General features: G+C 41.4%; 1 protein-coding gene and 1 long non-coding RNA gene across 4 annotated transcripts in view; one reads left to right on the top strand and one right to left on the bottom strand.

The window, feature by feature from the left end:
* The window catches only part of LOC132539913 (uncharacterized), a 98,208-nt gene extending 76,423 nt beyond the window's left edge, over positions 1-21,785 (bottom strand). Inside the window, exons 1-2 of the long non-coding RNA XR_009551201.1 lie at positions 21,289-21,785; positions 5,835-5,977 (exon numbers count right to left, since the gene is read on the bottom strand). This is a non-coding gene — a long non-coding RNA (uncharacterized LOC132539913). The remainder of the gene's footprint in view (positions 1-5,834; positions 5,978-21,288) is intronic.
* A 116-nt stretch (positions 21,786-21,901) lies between these two features.
* Positions 21,902-23,325, top strand: part of ATXN7L1 (ataxin 7 like 1) — a 350,136-nt gene continuing 348,712 nt past the window's right edge. For 2 of the 3 annotated variants that reach the window (XM_060196382.1, XM_007526971.3), the window contains exons 1-2: positions 21,902-22,141; positions 22,717-22,785. In XM_060196382.1, coding sequence (XP_060052365.1) covers positions 21,961-22,141; positions 22,717-22,785 — 250 coding nt within the window. In that variant the 5' untranslated portion in view covers positions 21,902-21,960. The remainder of the gene's footprint in view (positions 22,142-22,716; positions 22,786-23,325) is intronic. The other variant, XM_060196381.1, reaches the window with a different exon arrangement.

Here is a 23,325-nt window from a genome sequence, read left to right as displayed (position 1 = left end):
CTCTATGTCACATCCTGTTTCCACCCTACTTGGCAAGTATATATAAAGACAACATTGTGAGTTTTAGGGTACCTTGAGTTTAGCTTAGCTCAGTTTAGAGTGTGCTGCGTCCTGCATGAATAAAGAGATACTGCCTACAGCTCAACTATGAGTCCCTGGTCGTCTGTTACCCGCCCGTGAAGCCAGCCCGGCGAAAACAACATAGCCCATCGAAAACAACAAACATTGACTAAATCATAGTATAAGAGGGGTACAACTCCACAATTCCCACCACCAGAATTCTGTATCCCATCCCCTCCCCTGATAGCTTTCTATTATTTAACCTTCTGGGTGTATGGACCCAAGGTCATTGTGGGATGCAGAAGATGGAAGGCCTGGCTTCTGTAATTGCTTCCCTGCTGAACAGGGGTGTTGACAGATCGATCCATACTCCCAGGCTGCCTCTCTCTTTCCCTAGTGGGGCGGGGCTCTGGGGAAGAGGAGCTCCAGGATACATTGGTGGGGTTGTCTGTCCAGGGAAGTCTGGTTGGCATCATGCTAGCATCTGGAACCTGGTGGCTGAAGAGAGAGTTAACATACAAAGCCAAACAAATTGTTGACCAGTCATGGACCTAAAGGCTGGAACAGTGCAGGTGAAGAGTTGGGGGGCCCTCCATTTTACAGATAAGCTAGTAGGCAAATTTTAGTTATATTCCAAAGGGCCTGTGGCTATACTAGTTTTTTGTTGTTGTTGTTGCCCTGAGCCTGAAATCTGATATGCAGGTGGATCTAAGATATTGTCTGGGGAGATGATGTCATGGCTGAAAAAAGGACCAGAAAGCTAGATCAGGAAGAGAGTAGCTCCCTAATATGGGAAAGGTATATAAATATTGTTGACTGTAGACCCTATCGATTTGATGTGGTCTGGGGCCCATATTCAGCTTAGGAGCCTATGTGACCTCTGCATCCCTGTAGATCTGAGCTCACATTCTGTGGTCATGAGTAGGAACATTCCAAGCTGCCCCAATATCGGGACCCATCTTCCTCGGGTGTAGCATAGAGTATGTTGTCCATCTTCCCTTCTGAGGATGGAATATTCTCTACCATTGTTGATCCAAGTTGAGGGAAAGGTCCTATGGGGGCCCACAAATGGGTCTATTGTGTTATTCCTGATAGAAATGACCAGTAAGAATGGAGAAAGGGATTTATTTGAGGTCTAGGCCCATTATGTCTGTTTAGGAATCACAGGACTCCCCGAATAGGGCCCCAGCTGATGAGGTGGCCTGATAGTGACTAAGGAGTCATCGTTAAAGTATGTCAGTCTCTTGTCCTTATTCAGCTTTTGTAGTCCTTGCTTTGATAAGCTTAGCTTTGGAGTGAGTGAGGGAAGTGTAATAGGAAGTAGGTGAGGAGGGTATCTAAGTCTAAGTGGACACTATTTCATTATGAACTTGATACTGACTCACTACAGACTATTGTGTATTTTTGCTTTCAGGTATATATTTTTCCCTAATTATAGATACATGTGAATATATGCTCTATCTCATGGGACCTGGTCTAAATCTAGGTTTTGGGACTTTGTTAGGAAGTGAACAACCTGGAATGGAATTAGAGAATCCTATGAAAGGAAAGGTCTCACCCAAGTAATGAGGCTGCTGAAGGGTTGACATTCCATGCCTGACGTCTCTGGACACAGTCTAAAGTGAAGCATTGTGTTTAGGTTGGGATTGGCAGGAACCTCCTGCTTCCTCTATAGAGCCAATATTTCCCCCAGTCCTGTGACCTCTAGGGTGGGGCTCACTTTCCTGCATGCTTCTCTCAATTCATACCAAATGATATTGCATCTGGCTTCATTTTTTTTTTCTATTGAGATAAAGATCAAAACCCTCAGGTTAAATAAAGCCCCAGAGCTTGTGAAATTTGATCCCTGCTTCCCTACTATCATACTTGTTCTCTACATTTTGTCTCAAGGAAATTTTGCAGTCCTGTTGATATGTTTTCTTCCTCTCCCCACAGGGCCTTAGCACATACTACTCAAATTTCCGGGCATGCCTTGATCATCCCTCTCTATACCAAACTCTGTTAATGTCAGACCACAGCTCTTCTGGTCTCTCTGACTTATTCACACAGGTGACCTACACATTCCTGCTTAACCTTTATTTTAGTTGAAGACCAAAATTATTTATTAAAAACAATTTTTAGGTAGACAGAGAAAGAGAGAGAGAGACCATAGCACCAAAGCTTCCTTCAGTGTAGTGAGGGCTAAGCTGGAACCTGGGTCATGCACCTGAAAAATTTTAATTTCTAAGTTATCTTAATATTATATTTAATTTATAAAATGGTTAATAAATTTATTTTAAATAAATATCTACTTATTTTAATAATTTTTGAATTATTTTAATATTTATTTAATCAGAGCACTGTTCAGCTCTAGCTGATGGTAGTGCTGAGAAGTGAGCCTGGAACCTCAAAGCCTCAGGCATGAGAGTTGTTATTCTGTCTTGTCACCCCCAAATAGTTTATTTCAGCAGTAAGATATTAACCACTCCCTATCAGATAAGCAAAGATTAAATTATTGGTGATTTTTCGTGTTGTCAAATCTGCAGAAAAGGAACACTTTGTTCTGTACTCTCATTCACATATAACCTGAATGGTGAGAAACATGATAGGTTATATTATTTTAATGCTTGTCTCCATTTACCCAGCGTTACCACTTCTTTGAATTTATCCTTTAGAAATACTCCCACTGGCTATAAAAAAGATATGCAGAATGATTTTTCTTTGCAACACTGTTGATAGTAGTGAAGAAATAAAAACACTATACATATCTGTCAGCAATTTCAAAAACTGTGGCATATTCATAAGGTAGAGTATTACTCAGTCATTTAAAAGAACATGGTAGATTTTTTTTTGTAGTCCTTTGGAAGGATGTCAAATATATATTAAATTAAAAGCAAATGGTAGAGGTATAATACCATATTCTGCTTAAAAATATATCACATATCTACTTGTTACTGGATTATACTACTATTAGGTTGATGGAAAAGCCATGACACATTTTTGCAAAGAAAAACAGAAAAATTGTCATGACTTTTTCAACAACCCAATATAAATATGAAAAAGTATACATTCAACCTATATATGTATATGTAAAATTCAACACTCTCATCATTACAGTACCTTTGTACCAGAGACCTGTTTACCTCCCCCATGCACACACTTCCCCCACTCCACTCCTCCAATAACCTCCATAATTACAGAGTCTAAGACTCAGGTTGGTTATTAGCCTATTGTTTTGTAAGTTAATTTTATTTATAGTCCACATATTAGTAAAATCAACTGGTAGTTGTCTTTCACTTCCTTATTTTGGTCACATGGCATATTCACCTCCAGTTCTATATATGTTATTCTGAATGACACACTGTCACTTTTGTTTATTTTTTGCATTTCTCATTTGTGATTAATAGCGGGTTACAAGATGTAAGATTACAAGGTATAGTTCCACACCACACCCACCACTGAAATTCTGATAAACATCATAGTTTTCAAAGTCTTAGGAATAGTTTGTTTGCTTCTGTTTTTTTTTCTTTCCTTCCTTCCTTCCTTCTTTCCTTCCTTCCTTCCTTCCTTCCTTCTTTCCTTCCTTCCTTCCTTCCTTCCTTCTTTCCTTCCTTCCTTCCTTCCTTCCTTCCTTCCTTCCTTCCTTCCTTCTTTCCTTCCTTCCTTCCTTCCTTCCTTCCTACAAGTTCATGTGTATCAGTTCTCTAGATTTCACATATGATGTTGTCAGATTCTCTAGCTCTTACGCTAAGGTAATCTGTTCCCTGAGCCTGAAAAAGCTGTCTGGAATAAATGAGTAGAATTGATCAGATACTTGGGACAGTATCAACCTGAACAGTCCTCCATATTTCTCTCTATTTTACCTGCAAGAATGTCATATTTGTGGCCCAAGACTGCTATACAAATTACCTCACACTTTGAGGCTTTAAAATGAAACAAGCAAACAAACAAAAAAACAAACAAATCCATCCTCTTACAATTCTGGAGACCAGAAGCCCAATATCAGCCTCACTGGGTCAAAATTAAGGTGGGAGGAAAGTCAAGCTTCAACTGGTCTAGGGAAGAGTCTAGCCCTGGCCTTCACAGCCTCTAGTGGCCACTGTTCCCTGACTTGAGACTTGAGTCATTCCATCTTCAACCCTGCCTCTATCCCACCCTTTGTATGTCACCTTCTCAATGACAAAACTGTCCTCTGACTCCCTTTGAAAAGGATACATGTGATGACATTTAAGGTCTGACTGGATAGTCCAAAACAATCTCTCTAACCCAAAACACTTAATAGCATCTGCCAAGACATTACTATGAAAGGTAACATTCACAGATCTCAGGGATGAGGACTTGCTGTCTTGGGGGGGTGGAGGGGACGGGACTCCCCATTCAGTCCCCTGCAGGCAGCACTAGTGATTAGCAAATGCAAAACCAATCATGTGTCCTGGGTGTTTCTTTCCCTGTGGTAGGATCTGCCACAGAGGCAGACACAATAAAGGTTTTTAAATGAACAAATGCATTGAAGATGTTTTTCTACTCTATAATGTTGTTTTCCAAACCCTCAAAAGGCAAAAAGAATGGACCAATGATCCCTTTAGGATAACTGGCTCCCTCAATTCTCAGTCTCTTGAGATGTCAGAGAGGGTTTGGGAGATGTGGAAGCTGGCAGCCATCTAACTTGCCACCATCATCCACTGGGAAAAATAAATGATTACCATATATACAAGCACCTGGGTTCAAGCCTGTGCTCCCCACCTGTTGAGGTGGGGGGAGTTTTACAAGTATTAAAGCAGAGCTACAGGTGTCTCTCTTTCTCTTTGTCTCTCTATTCCCTTCCTCTTCACTTTATCTCTGTCTTACCAAGTGAAAGAAAAAATGATAAGGGATCAGTGAAAGGTAGCAAGATTAAGATTATTTACAAATGAGCCTTATTCATTGAAGAGGGTTTGGGCCTTGCCACTATTTTATTTCTCTCCTTCCCTAGAACTTTCAGCAGGGTTATATTCTCATCACATTTCTTGTCTTTTTATGATTCTGAATGAGATAAAGAGGAGAAGACCAAATGACTTTTATGGAGCAAAAGGGCAAATCTGATTGTCTTCCCCTAAAGTAAGAAGAGCCCTCAGGTTCATACGGAAGTAGAGCATTTGGGGAAGGAGTCACTCAAACTCATCATAGGATCCTTCCTTAATAAAAACTATTCTCAGAGCCCTATTCTGGCCACAGTGTAGCAGCGTAAGGCTGAGTTCCTGCTGAGAGGAGCAGTTTGTGTGAATAATAGAATGCATTGTTCTCTAACATTTTCTGGGTAAAATCAGAACATCAAGACCTCCTGCTGATGTGGGCACTTGGGACTCATTCCTAGACAACCACCATGAAGGTGGGGAGGGACCTCTGAAGAAACAAACAGGCACAGAGGCCCAAGAAGGAAGACAGATGTTCAAGTCTGACTTTACTGTAATATTTATTTATTCATTTGATAGAGACACAGGCAAATTGAGAGGGAAAGAGGATATAAAGATAAAGAGAGAATGGAGACATCTGTAGCACTGCTTCATTACTCATGAAGCTTCCCCACTGCAGGCAAGGACCAGGGCTTGAACCTGAGTCCTTGTGCGTGGTAAGATGTGCACTCAGTGAGGTACACCACTACCCAGCCTCCTTAAATCTGACTTGAAAGATCAAGGTGACTTTGAGGCTCACATGTGGCTCACCCCAGCACAGCATCATGGGGGCCCAGATGCCAGCTCACAGACTGTAGTCCTAACTAGAACAAGGTATGTATTTGCTGGGAGTGCCCTCCTTACCACAGAGTAGTTACTTCTGTCATGAAGGCTGTGATGTCACTCCACATGAAATTGCTTGCCTCGGGGAAGCTGCGGCAAGCTGTGGTGTTCCCTTGTTTATACATTAGAATCCTGGGCGGGTGTGCAGTCTTCCAAAGGACACACTAGTGCAATTACAAAGCACATGAATGAGACCATGATTCACTATACAAAGAATCTAAACCAACTAGTCCCTCCTAACACCCATTGCAGTTTGCAGAGAGGCATACTTACTCTGTGGTTAGGAAAAGAATGTGTATCACCAGTTCTTGCTTGCAGTGACTTAGCTGTGAATTTAAAAAGTGATTAAAGCCCTCTGATGTACAGAACCATATAAATGGGGGGGTGCTCATCTATCTATAATGTCCACATTGTAAAGTTTGAAAAAAAACTCAACAGCTTTAAGAAAATTAGAGATTATGAAAACCTGGGAACTAAGAGGTGGTTTACTGAACAAAATATTTGCCTTACCATGGTTTAGGACCTAGGATTGATCCATGACATCACCAAGGATATAAGAGCACCAAGGACAGCACCCATGGAACTCCATGCATGGTGGAGAGGTACTTTGGAGTCTCTATCTTTCTCTCTCTCTCTCTTCCTTTATCACTCTTAGAAAGATGATGCTGATGAAGAGTTTGGGGAGTCTCCATTTTGTAGATAGCTACCTACTCTAGCCTTTAGTTTCATGATTAGTCAACCACTTGTTTGGCTTTGTATGTTAACTCTCTTTTCAGCCACCAGGTTCCAGATGCTAGCATGATGCCAACCAGACTTCCCTGGACAGTCAACCCCACCAATGCATCCTGGAGCTCTGATTCCACAGAACCCCACCCCACTAGGGAAAGAGAGAGACAGGCTAGGAGTGTGGATTGACCTGTCAATGCCCATGTTCAGCAGGGAAGCAATTACAGAAGCCAGACCTTCCACCTTCTGTATTCCACAATGACCTTGGGTCCATACTCTCAAATGGGTTAAAGAATAGGAAAGCTATCAGAGGAGGGGATGGGATAGGAAGTTCTGGTGGTGGGAATTGTGTGGAGTTGTACCCCTCTTATCCTATGGTTTTTTTCAGTGTTTCCTTTTTATAAATTAAAAAAAGAAAGAAATATGTAAACCATGATGAAACCAAACAAAAAAACAAAAAAAGAAAGAAAAAGAAAAATGATGCTTAAAATCTCCCAATTCATTTTTGTTAAAAATCTGACCCTTTAAAAAAATACATGCAGGGACTGCAAGATAATTCACTTTGATAGTATGCCATTTTGCCATACTATCAAGACAGATAAGCATAAAATTAAAGACTTCTGGGGGAGTCAAGCAGTGGCGCAGCAGGTTAAATACACATGGCACAAAGCGCAAGGATGGGCAGAAGGATCCCAATTCAAGCCCCTGGCTCCCCACCTGCAGGGGAGTCGCTTCACAGGTGGTGAAGCAGGTCTGCAGGTGTCTCTCTTTCTCTCCCCCTCTCTGTCTTCCCCTCCTCTCTCCATTTCTCTCTGTCCTATCCACCAACAACGACATCAATAATCACAACAATGTTAAACAACAAGGGCAACAAAAGGGATAATGAATAAATAAATATAAAAAATTTTTAAAAATCAAAGACTTCTGAATTGCCACATTTATAGGTATGTGACACATACATCTATCAATAAGTTAGGAAAAGTCTTTTAGCTTAAAACACAAAGGATATATATATATGACAATTAAGAAAAAAATGAACATTCTAATGGTTAGTAGTTTATTCAAAAAAGAAATAGAAATTAACCATAATCACAGATACAACTGAAATGAGCAGGAAATGAAATTCTTATCAGACTGAAAGATGAAAAAGAATGATAGATGTAGCGCAAATGAGACCATGAGGAATTCTCATACTAGCTAAGTTTGGCAATTTCAAATGTTTAAATACATTTCCCTTTGGACTTGTGAATTCCACTTACAAGAAATCATTCTAACAGCCATGAATATAAAAATAGACGTAGCTACAAAAAATGTTCACTACAAGACTGTTAATGGTGTGTGGGTGTAGGTCCAGGGATAGGGATGCAGTTCAGTGGAACAACACATGCCAGCACAAAAACAAAAATATATCATAGGTTAACAGAGTTATAGAGATGCACATATATTAAGATAATGGCATGCATACTTTTAAAAATTTTGACAGAACAGAGAAATTGAAATGGGAAGGGGAGGTAGAGAGGGAGAAAGACAGACAGACACCTGCACCCCTGATCTATCACTCATGAAGTCTTCCTCTGCAGGTGGGCACCAAGGGTTCAAACTCAGGTCCTTGTGCATGGTAATGTGTGATCTTAACTGGGTGTGTCACCACCTGGTCCCATATGCATACTTATTCAAGCTTGGATTTCTTTTTTTTTTTTATTGTTGTAGTTATTGATGTCATTGTTGGATAGGACAGAGAGATATGGAGAGAGGAGGGGAAGACAGAGAGGGGGAGAGAAAGACAGACACTTGCAGACCTGCTTCACTGCTTGTGAAGCAATTCACCTGCAGGTGGGGAGCCGGGGGCTTGAAACGGGATCCTTTCACTAGTCCTTGTGCTTCACGCCATGTGTGCTTAACCTACTGCACTACCGCCCGACTCCCATTCAAGTTTGTATTTCTTTTGCATTTACAACAAGTGCATTACATAAAGGAAAAGCACATAAAAAAAAGACAGAATATGCATTTGAGAAAATATCCTTAAATTGAAAGCATCCTTTTGATAACTGAGCATTTAGAATAAGTGGTAGTGTTAGTAGTAGTAGTAATAGTAGTAGTAGGAGTAGTAGTAGTAGTAGTGGATATGTGGATCTCTTACAGTTAGGGTAAAGTTTGGGTAGACACGTAATTTATCATCCAAACCAAGACACCCTTAAGACTGAGGAAAACCTACTAATAATTTTGCAGCATCTGAGACCCCCTGAGCAAAGTCAGCAGTTTGGTAGGCTTAGGTCTATTTAATATGTTTTTGAAATGACCCAATGTGGAGGGTTAGGTGATAATCCACATATGTGTGGATTGTCCTTTCTGCAAGTGCAAATGGGTGCAACATGATAGCAGAAAGTCAAAGAATCTTGATTCATTGTTCATAATTCTCACACCATTAGCTTATGCCAATTAGTAGATGCCTACTATTTCTTGGACTTTCGGAGCTGGGGCTACACAGGAGCAGCAGCTGTGTTTCTCTCCTCTCCTGGGTCAACTATGAATATCAAAGGAGATCACCTGGGACCGCAATAAGACAGGACTATAATGACTTCAGGAACCCACCAAATCACTGGAGTGAGTAATGAAGCTAAGAAACCTACTTATAGTTTAAAAGCCCTCAGGCTCTCATAGCCTACAGGGAAGAAAAAGAACAAAAGAGGCTTTAACAACCACTGTGCTCCAACTCAGGGATTGAAATAATATTGAAACAACTATTAATTTCCACAATGTTAACTCTTTAAGTACCTTAATTAGACAAGTCAATACAGGCAAGAGTGATCAGTAATTTGAAAAGTACTGAGAGAGGGACCTAATAGCATACTATATAGAAGGGTTAAACCAACAAGAAGAAATATTGGAGAAATGAACTAGGACAAGAGTCCAGCTAAAAGCCCCCCAAAGGCTGAAGCACAGAATAATGAGGTCAACATACAGACACTAAGGAAATAGTCACAAGAGTGAGTAAAGAATTTGAAATAATTGTCATAAAAAGGCAGAAACAATAAGTGAGACACTGGAAGAAAACATTCACTACTTATCTCAAGGTTATTAAAGAGCTGAAAGCTGAAACAGCTGAGCTAAGAACACAACTAGCTGAACAAGCTAAAACAGTATCAGAATAGGGTAACAAAATAGATGAACTCCAGAAAACAGTAGAGGGGAGAGAGAATAGAATAGAATAAATGAGGCTGAAAACAGAATTAGCAAGATTGAGGATGAATTAGAGACAATGAAAAAAGAAGAGGTCTCAAAAAGAGATTAAGAGATACTGAAAACAACAACAGAGACATATGGGATGACTTCAGAAGAATTAATATATGCATTATTGGCTTACCAGAGGAAGAAATAGAGGGAGAGGAAGAAAGCATTCTTCAGGACATCATAGCTGAGAACTTCTCTAGTCTAGACAATATCAAAGACATAAAGGTCCAAGGAGCCCAGAGGGTCCAACACAGAATTAACCCAGATACAGGGTTAAAGACACCAAGATACATTATATTTAGAATGGAAAGGAGTAAGGATAAAAAAAAAAAAAAAAAAGGATCCTGAAGGCTTCAAGAGAAAAACAAAGAGTCACCTACAGAGGAAAACCCATAAGATTAGCAGAAGACTTCTCCACACCAACACTACAGGCCCAAAGAGAATGGCAAGATATCTATCAAATGCACAATGAGAAAGGCTTTCAACCAAGACTACTATATCCTGCTAGACTGTCATTCAGACTAGATGGAGGCATGAAAATCTTCTCAGAAAAGCCACAGGTGAAAGAATCAACTATCATCAAGCCTGCCTTGAAAGAGGTTCTGAAAGGTCTCCTATAAATAGTCAGATCAACATAAACATGCCATATATCAGAACACTCTAAATAGCTACAATAACAGCATTAAAATATCTTCAGTCTATGTTATCAATAAATGTCAATGGCCTTAATTCACCTATTCAAAGGCACAGAGAAGGAAGATGGATCAGAAAGCACAACCCAAGAATATGCTGTCTATAGGAAACCCACCTAACTCAATAAGACAAACATAGACTCAAAGTGAAAGGGTGGAAACTATCATACAAGCCAATGGCCCACGAAAAAGGGCCAGAACAGCTAGTCTCATATCTGCCATGATAGACTTTAAAATAAATAAAATTTAAAAAGATTAAATTAAAAAGATAGGAATGGACATTACTTAATGCTGAGAGAATCAGTCAATCAAGAGGACTTAACAATTATTAACATCTATGCACCCAATGTGAAGCCATCTAAATACATCCAACATCTACTGAAAGAGCGACAGCAATATATTAACAGCAACACAGTCATAGTAGGGGACTTCAACACCCCACTCTCTCAGCTTGACAGATAGATCATGCAGGAAGAAAATCATACAGAAATGAGGGAGCTAAATGAGGAGATAGATAAACTAGAACTACTCAACATTTTCAGAGTCATTCACCCCAAGAAAGTGGAATACACATTTTACTCAAATCCACATGAGTCGTTCTCAAGGATAGACCATATGTTAGGCCACAAAGACAGCATCAGAAAATTCAAGAGCATTGAAATCAACCCAAGCATCTTCTTAGACCACAGTGGAATTAAACTAACACTTAACAATCAACAAAAGATTAGTGATAGTCCCAAAATGTGGACGCTCAACAGTACACTATTTAACAACTACTGGGTCAAAGAGGAAATAAAGAAATTAAAATGTTTTGAGAGATCAATGAAAATGAAGACACAGGCTATCAAAATATTTGGGACACAACTAAGGCAGTACTGAGAGGGAAGTTCATAGCCATACAAGCACACATTAGGAAACAAGAAAAGACACAAATTAACAGCCTAATTGCACACTTAAAGACCTAGAAAAAGAAGAACAAAGCAACACTATAGCAACCAGAAGGACAGAAATCACTAACGTTAAGGCAGAAATCAATAACATTGAAAATAAGAAAACCATACAAAAGGTCAACAAAAGTAAATGTTGGTTCTTCAAAAGAGTGAACAAAATCAACAAACCTCTAGCCAGACTCACAAAACAAAAAAAGGAGAAGACCCAAATAAATCAGATTGTAAATGAAAGAGGAGATATCACAACAGACACTGAAGAAATTCAACATATTATGCGAGGCTTCTATGAACAACTATATGCCTCCAAGCTAGAGGATCTGGAAGAAATGGAAGAGTTCCTAGATACCTACAAATTTCCAAAATTAAATAAATAAAGAGGAACTAGATAATATGAATAGGCCCACCACAGCTAACAAAATTGAAACAGTTACCAAAAACCTTGCCAAAAATAAAAGTCCTGGACCAGATGGTTTTATAAATAAATTCTACAAAACCTTCAAGGAAGAGTTAGTACCTATGCTTTTAAAAGTCTTCCAGAAGATTGAAGACACTGGAATACTCCCAACTTCTATGAAGCCAACACCACTTTGATACCAAAAGCAGACATGAACACAACCAAAAAAGAAAATATCTTGCCAAACTCAGCAACAAGAAAACAAATGACCCCATCCAAAAATAGGGAGAGGACATGGACAGTTGAGAAACACATGAAAAAATGCTCCAACTCTTTGTCAGAGAAATGCAAATAAAGACAACTATGTGATACCACTTCACTCCTGTGAGAATGCCATACATCAGTAAAGGTAGCAGTAACAAATGCTGGAGAGGCTGTGGAGTCAAAGAAACCCTCCTATACTGCTGGGAATCTTAATTGGTCCAACTTCTGTGGAGAGCAGTCTGGAGAACCCTCAGAAAGCTAGAAATGGATCTACCCAATGATCCTGCAATTCCTCTCCTGGGAATATATCCTAAGGAACCCAACACACCTATCCAAAAAGATTTGTGTAGACCTATGTTCATAACAGCACAATTTGTAATAGCCAAAACCTGGAAGCAACCCAGGTGTCCAACAACAGATGAGTGGCTGAGCAAGTTGTGCTATATATACACAATGGAATATTACTCAGCTATTAAAAACGGTGCTTCACCATTTTCATCCGATCTTGGATGGAGCTTGAAGAAATCATGTTAAGTGAAATAAGCCAGAAACAGAAGGATGAATATGGGATGATCTCACTCTCAGACAGAAGTTGAAAAACAAGATCAGGAAAGAAAACACAAGTAGAACCTGAACTGGAGTTGTTGTATTGCCCCAAAGTAAAAGACTCTGGGGTGGTGGCAGGGAGAGTACAGGTCCAAAAAGAATGACAGAGGACCTAGTACAGGTTGTATTGTTATGTGGAAAACTGAGAAATGTTATGCATGTACAAACTGTTGCATTTACTGTTGACTGTAAAATATTAATCCCCCAATAAAGAAATTTTCTTCCCATCACCTAAGGCACGTATTTTTTATACATTCAATTCTTCTTGGAAGAATTTTTGGGAAACCTGCCAATTAAAAAATGCATTAATTGTAAACTATATCATTCTATAGCACTTAACAATCACAAATCTGGTAGCAAGAGAGAAGGTGACCCCTATTTACACAGAAAGTAAAACCCCAAGTCGAACTAACACATACAAAAAGTCATCAAAAGATCTTTTCCTATCTGCTATATTTTTACCTTTAGGTTCCTGATTATTAAACAACTTGTTCTGCTTTATATCTTAATACTTTTCCTGTTGCAGATCCTACCATGATGAGAAACTGACTTCCCTGGGCAGATGAACCTCACCAATGTGTCCTGGAATCCCACCTCTCCAGAGTCCTGCCCCACTAAGGAAAGATAGAACAGGCTGGGAGTATAGATCTACCTGTCAATGACCATGTCCAGTGAAGAAGCAATTACAGAAGCTAGACTTCCCACCTTCTGCACCCCATAATGATCCTGGGTTCATGGTCCTAGAGGGAAAAAGAATATGGAAGTTTCCAATGGCGGGCATGGGATACGGAGTTCTGGTGGTGGGAACTGTGTGGAAATGCACCCTTCTTTGGAGCCTCAAGCATGAGAGTCTTGCATAACCATTATGCTATCTATTCCCGCCCCAATAAGCTATTTTAACCATAATATTGGCAAAAGATTTAAAATGCTTAGTACTAGTTAGGGGGTGGGAAATGGGTACATTTCTAAATGATAGCAAATTAGCTATGCCAGGGGGCGCTGGGCAGTGATACACCCTGTTAAGTGCACACAGTACGAAGCACAAGGATCCATGTGTGAGCCCCTGTTTCCCATCTGCAGGGGGAAAGCTTCATGAGCCATAAAGCAAGTCTGTAGACGTCTCTCTGTCTCTCTCCCTCGAGGGGAATGAGGCAGGAGCGAGTTCGCTAAAGGGGTCTTCCAGCATATCTGGCAGCGGACAATACACAAACCTCTTTAGGGTCTCGTTGCGGAGAACAGAACAACTTTATTGACGCAGTTACAAATTTATAAAGGGGTAGCTGTGCAGGGAAAGTAGCCAGCTGGCCAATGAGGTCAATATCTCCTTATAAGGGAAAAGAGAACCAGGCAATGAGAGGGTATGGATGGTGATGCAGGAACAGGGAAATAGAAATATAAGGAAGGCGAAGCCCACCAGAAAGGGGAAAGGGGTGGGTGTGTAGCGAGGCTGATAGGAAGGTAGGAATTCCCCTGCGTACTCTGGCCACGTACTCTGGAGAACGGGAAAAGAGACAGCTGTATCAGCTACATCAGTAAGAACAGGCTTATATAGTAGGTAAATATATAGGAAATGGTATTTTTTAAAAAATGCCTCCAACCTGGAGATATCCAAAGAGAATTTCCTCCTTATCTCTACTATTCATTTCAAGAGGAGAGCACATGATTTTTAGAATTAAATATTGTTTCATTAACAAAATAATTTTTCTCAGAAAAAAAAAAGAAAGAACTTGCAGGGGCCAAGTGGTGGTGCACCGGGTTAAGTGCACATATTACAGTACTTAAGAACCCAGTTTCCAGCCCCCAGACTCCACCTGCAGGGGGAAAGCTTTTTTAAGTGGTGAAGCAGGGCTGCAGGTATCTCTCTTTCTCTCTCCCTACCTCCCTGTTCCCTCTTGATTTCTAGCTGTCTTTATCTGATAAATAAAGATGATAATAAAAAAATAATGTGCTAAGACTCTATTCTACTTGCTATTAAAACAACTAATAACAATTGTCATACAAAGGCAGCTTTGCCTTCTACCAGACTTCAGATTTTGTAGTTCCTTTGCATAACAAAAGGTCTTGAAGGGTCTTCCCTGAACAAAAGGTTTTGTGCCCTATAGGAGATGAAGCTTCAGGCAGGAGTTATAGACAGAGATGTCTACCAATGCAGGACATTATCTTCATGTAAAGGAATGTTTAATTTCCCTTTCTGTTTGTCAGAGCAGACTCAGAGAAGCACAGCCCTGCTTCTGACTAGCAGCTGTTGTTATATAGTACATTGTAACTGCAACACCATAGCAAAAATTTATGACCTCCTACTGTATGCTTGGCCCTATATGGGGATTCAATACCCAGAATCCCACTAAATCCTCAAAAAGCCTTCATATCCATTCAACAGATGAAGAAACTGAGGTTCAGTTGGATTAAGGAAGGTTCTCAAGTTCATGTTAGAAGACTAATTCTAATTGATACCAGCCAGTGTCAAGCCCAAAGTCTGGTCCTGCACTCTGATTCCAATAATATGTGTAAGTCAGTGTTAAGTTTTTATTTTTATTTACTTATATTTCAGTTAAGGGTCAAAAGTGATTTGTATACTTAAAGGTATCATCTTAAGTATGATAAGCCAGAAAGAAAAGGACAAATACCTAATGATCTCACTCACAGGTAGAACCTAAGAAGTACAGATAGAAAGGGCAAACATAAGGTGAAACTTGGACTGTGCGTTGTGTGTTGCATCAAAGCAAAGGAGTATGGGGAAAGAGGGAAAGGAGAAATGGGATGGAGGGGTGCTGGGGTCCTAGGGTATGATGGTGGAAAAAGATAGTGGAAATGGACCTAGGTTGGTAGAGTGTTTTGCAGACACCTCTCATGGGGAGATGAGAGGTTGTACCTATGTGTCACCAACTGTATGGTAAACCATTAACCCTCCAGTAAAGTAGAAAATCAAAGATAGTAGTTTTATTATTTTTTAAGTGATTTCTACACTACTACTTAAGAGAAGTGATCTCTCCTCCCTAAGCTTGGGACAAGTCAGCAGTGGTTGGTGTAGAACAGGATCTGCCACACTCTGGGGAAGAGGACCCCTCTCCCCACCCCACCCCCCACCCTCAATCTGCAGCACCAGGACACTTCCAAGGAACACCAACTGATCAAAGTCCCAGATGAATCTGCTGGGGTTTCAAAACTACTTCACCAGAAGGTAATATTTCTGTTTTGGCTTTCCTACCCCAATAACAGTGTAAATTAATTTCATTCCTCCCCCCCTTTCTTTTTTTGTAACTATAGCTATTAATAAAGTCCATACTTAGATCTAGCACATGGCCAGGGCTCTATATGGAAAAGCCTGGGATTCCTATTTCTTTATCTATCCTTGTTGCTACTGGGAAGTCTTTCATCCCAGTCCTATACTGAATCACATGAACATGCAAGGGGACAGAGAAGAGTCAGTGATGTTGCCTGACATGGTGAGGGAGCTAGTACAGCTGCCCTCCAGATGCAGAGAATCTTTTTAAAAGGTAACAAGATACTTAACAAATCCCACCTAATGCCCCCCTACCCCAAAAAAGAAATACAATTCTGAGAGAGAGGGCTAGGGAAATAAATTTAGAGAGAAGAGCAGCAGATGTAATAGATGGATTCAGTTAAGGCAAAGAACATCAAACAATTCCAGGGGCGCCTCGTTGTAATGGAACATGTCATTTTCTCCTCATTGCCTCCAGGTAACTCACAACAACTGTCTAGATAGAAGTAGGGTGCATACACAGTACCTCTATCCCAGCAGGAGTTTAATATCCTCAAATGAGATAGCTAATATTTCCTCTTCTCTTCTTGCCAATAACATGGCAAAGCAGCACATGAATAAGACTAAGTGAATACAGGCTATGTATTAGGGGGACTTGTCTTTCTTTCATTCTAATAATTTGTTTATTTGATAGAGACAAAGAGAAATCAAGAGGGGAGGTGGAGGAAGACAGGAAGAGAGAAGGAAAGACACCTACAGCACTGTTTCACCGCTTGTGAAATTTTCCCCCAGCATACGGGGACAGAGGGCTTGAACCTGAGTCCTTGTGCATTGTAATATGTGTACTCTACCAAAGGCTCCACTATCTGGCCCCTGAGTGCAATTTTCTACAGAAACAAGTGTTATTCAAATTAAATAGGTATTTGCCATTGTCATATCTGCTGAATTGATTTATTTATTTGGTCAATGGGAAAATCCCTTTTAAATTAAACCAACTGCCTATTTTCCAAAGAAAGATAATAATAAATATTTACATTCCCTTTTATCTTTCTAAATATCAGTCACATGGGAGGAGGTGTTGTTACACATTTGCTAGATTGTTTCATCACAAAGACATCTTGCTAGCATGCTTTAAGTAATTATTTTGCAGGTCAACATACTCCTGTCTAAAGCTGGGCCAGCAAGAGAGCTGACTTGGATATTGGGATTGTTTTGTCACGGGCACAATGAAGGTTCAAGCCTGGTCCCCGCCACACTAAAGGAAACTTCAGGTGCTACAGTGTCTTTCTATCTATTTCTGTCTCTGTTGTCCCATCTGAAAAATTTGGCCTTGAGTGGTGAAGCCAAGTGACAGCAAAAACAAACAAACAAAAAAGCACGGAAGGTTCTTATCAGAAACAGTATTGGTAATTATTTACCACTAAAAGTAATTCGTTTCTGCTATAAATCTGCCATATATATATATATATATATATATATATATATATATATGAAATGTTGATGCAAATAGAACTTTCAGCTAATCTCAATTTCCATAAGTCAAGCACAAAAGTTTAGTAGTTTAAAAAAAATGATATTTTCTTCATTTTCTGGTTCCCAGCAGTGCAATTTAACTTAAAACTGTTACCCATTCTTAAGTAGTCAAAGATAGGTTATTGTTTTACAAAGTTGGTGTTAGCTCTCCAGTCAGTGGACAAACTGTGGAAGGTTTAGAGTAGAAACACTACAACTATATACAACTCTCACTGCAATAATTTATATGTGTTCTGATTATCTCTAAAACCTGGCAATGTATCTACAGTCTTACTTTGTAGAGATAGTAAATCACTTTAGGTTCTAGGCCAGGCTTTACTGTGTTACAAAGTAAAATCCTCCCAGATAGAAGGGAGTAACAGTCAGCTTGTCACATTGTCTTCAAGGTATGGTGCAGAAATAGACACTACTTGAGAGATACAACTAATTTAAGTATCCTCAATGCCTTGTTTCTCTACAACTAAGGTGCCATGTTTTTTTCCTAATGGTAAGTCCTCTGTCCCCCTACCCACCTCCCCTCACTCCAGAAAGGGTGTCTCAAGGAAGAAGAGAAAGAATATTCTAAAACACCAAGTCACTAATCCCCTGCTGCTGGGCCTGGGCTCATACATCACTGGACTCCCCACACATCTCAAGCAGGACAGAGCTAGCACAGCCACCAGTCATCACGATCTGTAAAGACTTGTTTCTGACAGTTCTGTGGTGACCTCATCATAGAAGAATTCTTCCTGCAAAGTAGTGACTGAGGTTAAATAGCAAGAACTTGAGTGCCCAGAGGATAAAGATAAATCATAAAACTCAGAGTATAGGAGATACTAGGACAAACCAATTCCACAAAGTAGGCAAAACATTTCTGAGCAGGGTGAAACTTAATTCTAAGGAAGCTTCAATGAGGATTAAAAGGCTATTGCTTAGATTTTTTCTGACCAATCTATTCTGTAGTTAAAACTCATTCTCAGGTAAGTTTTTTTGTTATCCCATCACTTTGTACCCAACCATCTTACATTTGTTATGAATCAAACAATCCTCAGACTTACCAACATAAATGAATAATCATTAATGATCTCACAGGGCATGTGTCTCAGGAAATAACAAGTGTGAGGAAGATAGACCTCTCAGCTCAGGAAAGCTCACAGATGTGGGCTGTATACTCATCTTAGGACTAGACTGGAAGAGGAAAAACTTCCGAACTCAGTCAAAGGCCCACTAACAGGATCCTGGAGATTTTGAATTAAGGACCTTGCTGACTGTTGATGAGATGCCTCCCTCAGTTTCATTCTCCACTAGGCAGCTTGCAAAATGGCAGTGGGCTTCTTTCTTACAAGCCAGTAACAGCAAGAGTGAGTCACATAGAAGCTACAGTCTTCAGGGCGTGGGAGACAGCATAATGGTTATGCAAACAGACTCTTATGCCTGAGGCTTCTAAGTCCCAGGTTCAATCCCCCGCACCACCATAAGCCAGAGCTGACCAGTGCTCTGGTGTTTCTCTGTGTGTGTGTGTCTCTCTCTGCAACTCTCTCTAAAATAATAATAATAATAAAAGAAGTTACAGTCTTCCAGCCAAACCTCAGTAGGGACCATAGTCCATTTGTCAGAAGCAAGAAGCTGGGGTCCAATCTACACTGAGGAGAATAAGATCACAGCAAGGTATGAGTACCAGGATGTAGGGCATAGTTAATAGGGGTAGGGGTTAATCTTGGAGGCCACATGCCCCATCTTTCCATACATGATAATAGAAGAATAAACAGCAAAACAGAAAGAAAATCGAAAAGTAGTTGACGAAGGGGAAAATATTCCAGGGTCTGGTTAATTACTTATGCTTCCAGGTGCTGTCTCTCCCCAATTCCAGGTATACAACATAACTTCCAAGATCTTTCTTCATAGTCTCCTCATCCCTGACTACTACCATCCCCAAACAGAATGCCAAAGTTCACTCATCCTTGCTTCACACCATCAACACTGAAGCATGAGTTTTCTTTCTTGTTAGTTTGCTTATTTTCTTTTTTTTTTTCAAAAGGATGTTGTGCCTGTATGATTTCACTGCTTCCATCAGACTATAGTCTTGTTTGTGTTTTCAGATAAGAAGGAAAGGCAAACAAAGAGAGACACCACAGCACTGCTTAACCACTTGTGAAGCTTCCCCTCTGCATGGCTTGAACCCAGATCCTAATGCAGGGTCAAATGTGTGCTCTACTGGTGAGCCATCTTCTGACCCTCAAAGCACTACTTTTCTAACCAGCATCCACACTCCACTATGCCTGGACCAGAGTACTCTTTCTAAGTCATACTTTATACTTATTTTTATGCTGCAGGAAGCCTCTTCAGTAGTTGCCCATTGTCAGACAACCTCTCAGACTCTTTAGTTTGCCATTCAGAAGTCCTATAATTTGACCTAAGCCTGGTGTAACAAACTGAGCACCCCTCCTCTATCCCTAGACAATAACTCACCACCTCTGGTATACCACACTCTACCTAAATGCCCCACGCTTGTATTCAGCTTGAAACCTCCCTAACTCTCCCCCTAATTCAACAAGATCAGCTTTCACTATAATTCTGCACAATCTCTAAGATGCAGAGCAAACCCTTTCTTCTTTGTGGCAGGTTTTCTAGTTACTCTAAACTAGATTGCAGTTCCTCCTGTGAGCAGGCACAGCTCTGAGAGGGCACCACTCACTTCTTCTTCTAGCGTTTGCCACACCACTCACTGACTAGGTCAGACACTATATGCAGTGGTTTCTTAAGGAGCTGACTCCTTAAGTGGGAGTCTCACACTTCTCTTCTTCCACAGAGACCACCAGAATGCATCTCCAAGATAATAGACCTGGGTCTCTGCCTACAGCTAAGGGCAGCTAGTCCTTGACAGGCATTATTTATTGAAGGGGTGGATGGATCCGTCTGTAGGAGGGAGGGAGGAAGAAAAGGAGAAAGCATAGTGTCTAGCCTATCCTAAGAGGATACTAAGTGATAAATATTTGTTAGCACTATCAATCCTTATAATGGTAATTCTCTGCCAGTGGCACTTTAAGCCACTTAGTGGTTCCTATAGTGGCTCCTATGCAGGAACCCTTCCAAAGGGCAAAGACTAATGGAATTTATCTGGAAAAAGAAAGAAAGAGAGAGAGAGAGAGAGAGAGAGAGAGAGAAAGGAAAAAGAAAGACAACCACATACATATTACAATGGAAGACCAGTCTGAAACTTCACCTTCACTGTCCACCCTAACCTTGGTTTTGAGGCACAAGATATCAACTGCAGGAGTATTTAGACCCGAGGCCATAAACAGAACTCAGGACAGAGAGACTTCCAATCAGTGCTCTTCAGTCATGGAGAAGAAACATAATTGAGAATTTAAAGGGAGCTGAATAAACGGAGAGAAAGCTGGTATATTTTAGGTAATTACTAGTAAAGAGGATTTTTTGTTTCTTTTAACATGGAGATACCAGAAGACTTTCTTAAGGTCTTTGCTGTCAACCACTGGGGAGAGGAGGAAAATCTCAATTAAAGCAACAGCAACCCAAATCCAGAGGAAATCTAAGGTTTCCTTTCTAGCTGGCTAGAGCAGTTAAGCCTCTAGTGAATTCTCCCAGGAATCCGGTAACTCCAGGCGCTAATCTGGCCTCCCTGGCGAGTTGTGCTGGAAAGTGCTGCAGAAGCTTGGACCACTAAGCATTATCATCATCTTCTGAGTGTAGGCGAGTTTCTTAATCCAACTATCCCGGTGCAATGTCCAAGCAGAGCTTGTCTGAGAAGCGGAGGTAACGAACTCGTCGTTCAGAGAATCTGGGTGTGCACAAGGGCCCAGAGTTGTAAGCTTCGCAGCCTGAGATGGGAAGGCAGAGGCTTTCGCCCCAAACTCACCTGCTTGATGGCACCAATCCTATCTCTACCTACTGGTCTCGGCTCCCAAAGCCATCAGAAGAATTCTCTACAGTCCCAGGTCCACCGCGAAAGAAAAAAGGCAGAGACGAAGTCATCAGGTTGCTTTCCCCAGAAGTGAGGTAGATGGTCGTAAGAATTCAAGGGTGCAAATCAGCTCAGTATCTCCCCACTAAGAAGGGGAACCCACCCTCCCCCATTCCCCGATGGGGATAGGAGGCGGTTCAACCCGAGCAGCAGGGACCCGCAGAATGAAGGACGCGCCGGAACTTTCTGTCCTCTAACGACAAGTCTGTGAAAAAAGACCACCCTTCCCACCGCCCCAGGTCGTGCGGGTCAGACGATCTCTCTTTGTACGCCCTCGCGCCTCGGCTCCGCGCTCAGGTTCCCCGGGAGCGGGCGGTGGCACAACGGCGCCAGGCTCCGAGCGCTCAGCAGCTTGCGCTCCCCGCGTTGCCCCTCCTCTCCCGCGGCGGCCGCCCGGCGAGCGTCGAGCTGCACGGCGCCTCTCTGCTGCCCCTGGCGGCCGCGGTGCGGAAAGGCCGCCCCGCCGGCTCCTCCTCCTCCAGCTCCACCGCCTCCCTCCCTCCCTCCCTCCTCCCAGCCTTTCCTCCCTCCCCCTTTCAGAGCACTCAATGTCGGAACGTTCCGAAGATGACGTCGGAGCGTTCTCGAATCCCGTGTCTCTCGGCTGCTGCTGCCGAAGGAACAGGGAAAAAGCAACAAGAAGGAAGAGCAATGGCGACACTGGATCGCAAAGTGCCCAGTCCGGAGGCGTTTCTGGGCAAACCCTGGTCCTCCTGGATCGACGCCGCCAAATTACACTGCTCCGACAGTAAGAACCCCACCGCCTCCTCCTCCTTTTATTATCCTGTAACCTTTCCATTCACCTAGAGCCACTGGGAAAAAGTGTGTGTGTGTGTGTATGAGAGAGAGAGAGAGTGGCCCCCGGTGTCCTCCATGCTTCTCCCTCCGTCTCTAAATAAATACACACAGAGATAGATCATCAATGCACAGAGAGAGGGCCTGTTGCCAGGGCTGTCTGTCTGTCTGTCTGTGCCCAGCTCCCGGTGGCAGCCCGCGAGGTGGGCTTTCACAGTCCCATGGTGTATCTGTTTAAAAGGCTACTCTGTTGCTGCTTGCATAGTTTTTATTTATTTATTTATTTATTTATTTATTTATTTATTTATTTTTGGTACCTATCTGGGCCAGGTAGATGGAAATCTAGACTTGGGAGAAAATGTTGCATTGTCAATTTTTGAAATATTTTTATATACAGTATTATATGGATCTGTTTGCAAATAAACACTTTCCCTCCCCCCTTGACTTTGTTTTTTTTTTCCCTTTTCTTTCTCTCCTTCTTTTCTTTTCTTTTCTTTCTTTTTTTTTTCTTTTCTTTTTCACCTGCAGATGTAGATTTAGAAGAGGCTGGAAAAGAGGGTGGAAAAAGCAGGGAGGTTATGAGGCTTAATAAAGAAGGTAAGTGAAGCTACTGGCATTTTAGTGTTAGCTTGTGAGGCAGAGTCTTCACAGGATTTCGAATATAATGTGAATTGTTCTGCTGGGTACAGAGTGACTAAGGCTTGTCAAAAATTGAGCACGCCCAGGTGACTACTGCTTCATGTTAACTTCTTTCAAAGTATAAATACAACTGGGGGGGCAGAAGGGTTGGGGGAGACGATTGGAGGCAGAAGTTTACTGCACTCCAATTGGAGTCCATGATTGGACCTTCTGATGCATAGCTGCCATTGGCTTTTGGAGCATCATCGCCAAATGGTGGGGGCATCAAAATCTCTGCAATGAGGAGTGGGACTCCTTCACAAGCATCCCAGCCTTCCTTGTGGATAAATACACGACAGACTAGTGAACCCACACCACATCATCAGTCATTCCAGCAGCCACTTGTCCACTCCCCACTGAAAACCACTGTGCATGGCCAACCTTTGCAGCAGGTTGCATTTGGCCACAGATGGTTAATGCACACGCCTGGTTAAGGGCATCTGTGTGTGCAGCCATCCA

The sequence above is a fragment of the Erinaceus europaeus genome, chromosome 8, assembly GCF_950295315.1.
Source record: "Erinaceus europaeus chromosome 8, mEriEur2.1, whole genome shotgun sequence".
Lineage (NCBI taxonomy): Eukaryota > Metazoa > Chordata > Mammalia > Eulipotyphla > Erinaceidae > Erinaceus > Erinaceus europaeus.
This window is presented reverse-complemented; position numbering and strand designations above follow the sequence as displayed.